At 42.2% G+C, this 8543-nt stretch overlaps 1 protein-coding gene across 1 annotated transcript in view; it reads right to left on the bottom strand.

The window, feature by feature from the left end:
• The window catches only part of KIAA1549 (KIAA1549 ortholog), a gene marked incomplete at its 5' end in the record, with an annotated part of 130572 nt that overhangs the window by 18983 nt on the left and 103046 nt on the right, over positions 1–8543 (bottom strand). The window contains 2 exons of the mRNA XM_015572666.1: positions 2830–2876; positions 8375–8537. Coding sequence (XP_015428152.1) covers positions 2830–2876; positions 8375–8537 — 210 coding nt within the window. The remainder of the gene's footprint in view (positions 1–2829; positions 2877–8374; positions 8538–8543) is intronic.

The following is an 8543-nucleotide window of genomic DNA, read 5'->3' as shown; positions in this document are numbered from 1 at the left end:
ATTGGTATTCCTCTCTGTCTTTCCCTCTCTCTAAAAATCAATGGAAAGATATCCTCAGGTGAGGATTAAAAAACAAACAAAAAATCCCACTGGTCTATGTTGTACTTGGAGTGGACCCATGCATGATTTTATGACACTGGTCACTGGGAAAACATTAATTTACTGTGTCCTGCAGACTTTCTAGATAGGGATACGTTTCATTTTACAATATGAAAAAATTCACATTCACTAGTATCACCATCAAGCTCGTCAGCAGAGTCTTTAAGTACTAGGACTCTGTCAAGTTCACGGTGGCAGACAAAAGTTTCTAAAACTCTAACTTTCACTCGAAAATTTCATTTTGTCACTGGCAACAGATGCTGTCAGTTGTTTTTCTTGAAGTGACTGGCCCACCTCGTTCATTTTCAAAACCGTGTCTGCCAAATACCCAGGTCTGAGTACTGATGTCTGCCAGTTGTTGGTTCAAGTTAAAACATGGAGCAGTTAATTCAGTTCTCAACTCAAACACCTGGACACGTGTTTTTCCTTCAAAATTCCCTGTTCAGCGAAGTGCTTTATACGTGTCTCCTCTTTTGTCACACCGACTATTAAAGACTCCAGGGTTTAGGTTTAATAAAATTAATCACTTTTGCTACACCATCAAGGACATACTAACACAAAGCTGGCATTTTTTAAGAAATGGCTGTTGTCCAGTGGTGAAGAATAGGACGACAACACAAACAACTTGGTGCCACTGCCTTGATTCACACTAAGGCACCAGTATTTGCACCCACCACTGCTTCTGCACCTCAGTGCAAATGTTAACACAACAAAAATGTCAAATAACACCTTAGTGTCATCATGAAAATAGTTTTGGCCTCAAGATGCCCCTGAAAGAGTCGAAAGAACCCTCCAGGGGTCTCAGAATCCCAGTTGAGATCCACTCCTCTAAAGAAATTCAAGAATTAAAAAAGTGAGAGTCTGAGTACAAGTCTTTGCAAATAACAGCCAACCGGTAATTAATAGATCAAACCAGTTCTATGAGACTGACTTGCACTTATTCCACAGTGTTATTTCTGGAGTGTATCTCTGAAACTGAAACCCAGCCCACGAATGTTACTCTGTTCAAATAATGGCTGCTGTTTCACACTGACCTCTGAGGTCTCTGACCCTGCAGATCTAGGAGCTTAAAATAAGGCGAGATCTGTACATGGGAGCTCACATGACCTCGTGACAGTCTCTGGCCCATCCACCCATGAATGATCTCTTCCCCTTTAGCTGTTTCTACTTGACCCAGTCAGTCAGCCCCCTTCCTCCTACATGTGCAGCTCTTTTCTTGTAAATTGTGTGCTCAGGGAGTACAGTGTGATCCAAGTACAGTGGATTCCTTTCCCTTGGGTGACCATGAAGTTTATCATCCAAACCAGAAGAGTCTGGAGAGTGAGAGTTATTAATAATTAGGCTGGACAACAGGTCTAAACTGGAACTGAACTGGGTGAGCCAGATCACATGGTCCTGACATTAACTACTTCCCTGGATCACCTGAGCACCACATGCTCTCTCTGCCTGTGTTGTTTTGCGACCACAAAGCAGCGCCCAGGCTGGGGAGTAGGGTTGGGGAGAAATAAAACAAGCCCCTCTGAAAATGAGGAAGAACAGAGAAAACTAAAAAAATAAATAAAGAGGAAGCAGATATAGCAGTCCTACTTCTGTGTGACTCCTGGCCACTGAAGGCGAGTTGAGTACAGTTTCTGAGATTATTTTTCTGCAATTCCTTCTTTGTAATAGATCAACTGTCCACTCATGTGTAGGTCTGTTTATAGGCTTTCTAGTCTATTCCAAAGCTCTATTCCATTGCTCTGTTTGTCTAGCTTTAGAGTGAAACCATACTGTCTTAATTACTTGACAGTAATTTATAACATTTAGAATAGTCTTAACATCTTATCCTTCCTTCTTAGAGCACTCCGGCTCTTGTTGGTTTTATGTCTTCTCAGACAAGTGAGCCTGACCTCCATATTAAGCATACTTACTTTAAAATCTGTGTTCAATATCTCCAATATCTGGATCCCCTCTAATTCCTTTTCTGTTGTCTGTTTCTCTTTATTACTTTTTAAATCATATTTTCTTTTCTTCTCATATGCTCGGTTTTGTGTGTCTGTTTGTGTGTTTGATCTCATGCAAAACTATAATGATAATGGGAGGTCTAACATGGTATCATCTTCCTGTAAAGGAGAACTAATATTTGTTTCTGCCAGGATGCTGGCGGGCGAACAATGTCTGGTCCCCTCAGTCCAATCAGGGAGTGAGATCCTTCGGAGCCGAGTTTTAGTTCTTGTAGGGACCCCTGTGCTTACCGTTAACCCTTCCTCCAAGGTTAACCCCTAAGGGTCTGAACCCAAACCTTTGGGTGTTTACAAGGGCCTCCTTTCCTGGTCCTCCCAGCCTCATGAGTCTGCCAAAAGCCTTGCTCAGCTTCTCAGCTGCCTCCTCCAAAACCAGCGTGGCCCCGGGAGAGAGCGGCTCAAAAGGCAGGGCTACCTCTCTGGATTTCCTAGATGTTGGCCCATACTGCTTCCCTGCCCTGTTAGCTCTCTGGCTTTTGTATTTTTATTTTAAGACTTTGTCTAACTTTTCCAGTTGTTTTCAGAAAATTATCTAGTCACTCATTACTGGAGGCAGAACTTAAATTCTAACGTTTTTCTCCTCTTTTGATTAGATCAAGAGAATAGAAGTCAGAATTTTGTATCTGCTTATATTAGCTAAAAAAAAAAAAGAGTTTACAGAATTAAATTTAAAAGAAAAACAGCCTATGCGAGGAAATCCTAATACATTTTCTCCTCAAAACTTTACCTTGGCAATGGGCCCGATGGGGGAGTCATTCCATAGTCGTCATATCTCTGGAAGAAAGTCAAGAGAAGATGAAGATTAATAGTCAATACTTATTAGGAGGTGAGAACAGCAAACTTACAAATTTAGGTTTATGGGATCAACTTTCAAGAGAATTATTTTCTCATAAAAAGTGAGCATGCTATTGGGGCATAATGCCATCGTGTACTGCCAGCAGTTTTCGCTTGGGGAACTGGCTACCAGACTTGGAAAAAAAATACACAACTAATTTCTAGACCCTTCTTGTTTTAGTAAAAATGTAAATAATAGGATTTCTGTGCCTGCTCTTCTGTATAGGCTTATTCTCTACAAACCTGTCTGTCTCTTCTGTTAAAAAGGCAGGCCGAAAAACAAACAAAAAAAGACAGGCCAGAGTGGCCACATTTTTAAAAAATATGCCCAGAAATATGTTTTTAAACATATTTTTAAACATATTAACCTTGGAGGAAGGGTTAACGGTAAGCACAGGGGTCCCTACAAGAACTAAAACTCGGCTCCGAAGGATCTCACTCCCTGATTGGACTGAGGGGACCAGACTGTTCGCCCGCCAGCATCCTGGCAGAAACAAATATTAGTTCTCCTTTACAGGAAGATGATACCATGTTAGACCTCCCATTATCAATATAGTTTTTATTGGTTTAGAGAGGAAAGGAGAGGGAAACATCGGTCACCTGGCTCCTGCATGCCCCCTACTGGGGATCCATCAAACCAGTGACCTCTCCGACATGGGACGACACTCAACCAAGCGAGCCACATCTATTACACTTGACTATCAACCTCGGCAATGACAGTCACGTGATCTAATGGGTGCCCAGTAACAATTCAAATACACTCAAACTAAACTCTGCAAATGCTGTACCAGGCTGTAAAAAGAGAAAGACTATAAAGAACTAGGATTTAGACTCTTCAAGATGAAATGAGCACTTTCAATTTTCTGGTTTCCAGGAGGCCCAGCCATACTCCTTGCTCCTAAATTCCACAAGATGCCCCCTATCCTTCAGTCAACTCTATTTCCTTGAGCTAATGTGAGCTAACCGAGTGCTCTTTGACTAAAACAACATGGCATCCACTATGCGGCATTCCCAAGAAATCAACGTATCCCAACCCTAACATACACGAGACTCCTGTGCCAGCATTTCTTTCCAACGACTGTGAATCAAAATGTTGGACTCGGATGTTTTAGCAGAACAGTAACTCTGAGAGAGTCTACTTAAGTCCAGTCCATTTGAACCAATTAGCTGTCCAGGATCAGGAGCTCCAAGTTTGGTTACTAAGTCAGCCTTGTTTCTGGACCTTCTTTAATATTAGACCTTATTTTTAAAGCTGCCATTTACTGAATTAGTATTTTGTAGTAATCACTGTATGAGCACTAGCTCAGGCCTGCAGGAAACACTAAAAAAGTGCTCACTGCCTCTGTTTTGTAGATGACACCAACTCACCGAGAAGTTAAGACATTTCCTCCAAATTTGTCTTTCTGACGCCCAAGTCCACCCTTTTAACTACAGTGCTGCACTGCCCATGGTTTCCAAACCTAATTTTCCCCCGTAATTGCACTTCTATTGTCTTGGAAACGGAGATGCACTGGAGGCAGACAGACTGGCCAAGCTGCTCAACTTCTCCAGGCCTATTCCCTTATGACACGAAGGACCGAGTGAGCTCTACCCCTTACAGATTCCGAAGGCATTATTAGACAGGAAACTGCACCCAAACTACTTCACCTTCTCACCTTTTCCACTCCCATCCCCTTGGCAGAAAGAGAGAGATTAGAATGTTGTGGAGTTCCCCAACTGAGATAAAATAGGCCAAAGATGAGTGTGGATGAAGGGAGGAATACAAGGCAAAGGAGCTTCAATTCTTTTTCTAAATAATTAGAGGGAAATCTGAGACTGGGAAGTGGCCTTTATGCTTTCAGTACAGTTCAATTTTTAAACATATTCACATAGCCCTCGCCAGTTTTGCTCAGTGGATAGAGCGTTGGCCTGAGGACTAAATGATCCCAGGTTCGATTCCGGTCAAGGGCACATGCCTGGGTTGCAGTCTCGATCCTCAGTAAGGGAGTGCAGGAGGCAGCCGATCAATGATTCTCTTTCATCATTGATGTTTTTCTCTCTCTCTCTCCCCCTCTCCCTTCCTCTCTGAAATCAATAAAAATATGTTTTAAAAAAACATATTCACATACAAAATAAAACAAAAAAAAGCAAGGCTTAGCAGTCTGTCAGGATTTCAAGAGGTCTAATAAGAGATAAACTAAAAGAAAAACAGCCGTGCTAGGCATTTCAATTCTACCGTAGTCAGAAAAGATTATTTTTCTAGAGACTGCTTGCCCCAGTGAAAAGGTTTTTTTTAAAAAAAATGCTGCAGACAGGAAGTCAGGCATTTACTTTAAATGGGTCACTCCTGGATAAAAGTTTGGGGGTCAAAATAAAATTTTAAGGTTTTGATCAGCTATGTCATCACAAATCCTATTTTAGGGCATCCCTTCTTTTATTGTTGTTTTTACAAAGTATGTCTTTTATTGATTTTAGAGAGGACGGGAGAGGGAGAGAGAAAAAAAAACATCAGTGAGAGAGAGAAAAACATCGCTTGGCTGCCTCCTGCACGCCCCCTACTGGGAATGGAGCCTGCAACCTGGGCATGTGCCCTGACCAGGAATCGAACCAGCGATCTCTTGGTGCATGGGACAATGCTCAACCAACTGAGCCACACTGGCCGGGGGCATCCCTTCTTTTGAATAACAGTCCTACAGAGAAAGAGAGGTAAGTCAAATGGTTGATGCAGTCTGGGATGAGTCTGCTTGTAAATGTTGTAGTTCAGGGATCCATACCTGCTACTTAATGACTAGTCTAGGGAGGTTAATTCTCCTAAGAAAAGCAGAAGTACCACCTATCAAGTGTCTGACTCACCAATGGATAACTAACACCTTCATGCTGGAAAAATGTCAGCAGATGGTAAAGAAAGGCTCGCGGGGTAACTGAAGGCACCTTGAAACCACACTCCTGCAGCTTTTAGTGTAGTCAGAAGCAAATAAGGGTGATCAGGTTCCCCCTGGCAACAAACAATACTTTTACAGCCAATTTATAAACAGGTTGAAATTATATTCGATATGCACAGGTAGAACCAATGATCCTCATTTTCCACTACATTCAACTGCTATCATCCTCATCTGAATACAAAAGGATAATATCCACGATGAGAAAACCATTCAGCGACAGCATCTATAAAAATGCTGCAATGAGCCCTAGCTGGTTGGCTCAGTAGATACAGCATCGGCCTGCGGACTGAAGAGCCCTAGGTTCGACTCCGGCCAAGGCTACATGCCCAGGTTGTGGGCTCAATCCCCAGTGAGGGGCATGCAGGAGGCAGCCCATCAATGATTCTCTCTCATCATTGATGTTCCTATCCCTCTCTCCCTTTCCCTTCCTCTCTAGAGTCAATAAAAATATACTTAAAAGGAAGAATTACTCAGTAAACTGAGCATTGGAATTCAACTGAACTACAACAACAAAAATATCGCGATGGGTCTGAATTCTTTGAGGTAGTAGATTAAGGCCTTATCTGGTCATTGTCCAATAAGATACGAAGAACACAAAGGTGAATTTATCCACATTCTAGCAAATCGAAGTGATTTGCTTAGAAAAGACCTTCGTGTGTTAACGGCAAAGAAGACAAAAAGGAAACAGCACGCAACTCTGGAGCCAATAAACAAGTGAACGAACACAAGTTTCAAAAAATGAACATACAGAAAAGTCAGAGAATCCAGACTGGAAGAAAATATAATATATTTTCCACAACTAATTTGAACTATAAAAATGGCAGATTTTTTTTTTAATCCTCACCCAAGGATATGTTTGATTTTAGAGAGCGTAAGGGAGGGAGAGAGAAACATTGATGTGAGAGAGAAACATCAATCGGTTGCCTCCCATGTGCACCCCATCTGGGGATCAAACCCGCAACCTCTTTGATGTGCAGGATGATGCTCCAATCAAACGATCCACTCGGCTGGGTGGCAATTTTTTTTTTTTTTATGTTCAACAATGAGGTGATAAAACATCAACATGACCTGCAATGAGATACCGTAGACGGTGGAAATAATTTGAGGACCAAAATAATGTCATTGTGACCCTAAGAAATCAACTAGAAGGGAAAAGAATAGCATGGCTTAACATCAAATTAATGTCCCAGAGAAAAGACCCGTGATGACCATAATGAAGGCAGAAAGGCAGAGAAAAAATGGACAGGTTGGCTAAAGCAATTAGAAATAAAGCGGTAGCTGGAGAAGACAGACATGGGCCAGCAAAGATAAATGTTATCCTTGATGCCAATAAAGTAAGAACATTATTTCAGAAATACAGTTTTCCTGAATTGAATGAAAGAGCAGAATCTGAAGATAAATTGAACATTGGTTATTCAGGGGGGAAATGGAAACTTATTAAGTGCCAAGAGCTCTTCACAGAACAATTCAGGAAGCACTGAGAGCAGAGAGAGGTGACATGTAGAGGCCCACAGGAAACTAGTTCAGGTCAGAAAGTGAGCACTCAAAACACTAATTCCAAAGAGCATGTGCACCCGTTTTCCTTGCAGTGTTATTTACAATAGCCAAGCTATGGGAGCAACTCAAGTGCCCATCAATAAACAAATGGATAAAAAAAAATGTGGCACATATAGACAATGGAATATCACTTCACCATAAAAAAGAATGAAATCTTACCATTTACAACAGCATAGGACCGCGAGAGTATTATGCTAAGTAAGAATGAAATCTTACCATTTACAACAGCATAGAAGGACCGTGAGAGTATTATGCTAAGTGAAGTCAGAGAAAGGCAAATACCATATGATTTCACTTACATGTGGAATCCAAAGAACATCAACAAAGAAAACAGAAACAGACTCACAGATAGAGAACAGACTGACGGTTGCCAGAGAGGAGGGGGCTGGGAAAACGGTGAAGGGATTGAGAAGTACAGATCGGCAGTTACAAACTGGGCATGGGGAAGTGAGGTACAGCGTAGGAACATAGTTAATAATATTACGATAACGATGGATGGTACCACTTGGGTACTGAAAACATAAGGGGGAAGACTCAGTAAAGTATTTGATTGTCTAACACTATGCTGTACAACTGAAACTATTACAAAATAATATTGAATGTAAACTGTAATTGAAAAAAATCAAAAAGAAAAAGAAAGTGAGAACTCAAGACTAAGTTAAGAGGCTCCTGATAGATCTTCCTCTTCATTCCAAGACCTCCTGACACCCAGAGGATCCATCCTGTGTTAGCCTCTCGGCTCGCTGGCCTGACCAACACCAATAAACAGTATGTACTTGTCAGCCACCACCCGGCATCCTCCACTCAAGACCAGAGGCCAGGAGACAATTGGGAAGTTCTTGCAATGATCATGGTGAGAGACGACGGTGGCTCCAACTGGTGTTTAGTGTAGTGGAAGGAATTTGAGAGGAAGAATCTACAGAGCTCCAGACTGGAGAATTCTAGAAGGTCCATACTTACGCTGCATGGGTTGTTGGCCATCTGAGCTGGGCTGTAGAAGGAGCCCCATTGGGCAGCTCGTCTATCTTCCCGGGAAGGGGTGCTGTTCACGGGCAGGCCCGCTGGGACCCCGGGGCCTGCAGCAGCGTTGGCGGGCTGGCTGCTGGGGGCCACGAGGGCGAAAGCGTCG

The sequence above is a fragment of the Myotis davidii genome, unplaced genomic scaffold, assembly GCF_000327345.1.
Source record: "Myotis davidii unplaced genomic scaffold, ASM32734v1 scaffold329, whole genome shotgun sequence".
Classification (NCBI taxonomy): Eukaryota; Metazoa; Chordata; class Mammalia; order Chiroptera; family Vespertilionidae; genus Myotis; species Myotis davidii.
Note: the sequence above shows the minus strand (reverse complement) of the source record. Positions and strands in the feature narration are given on the sequence as shown.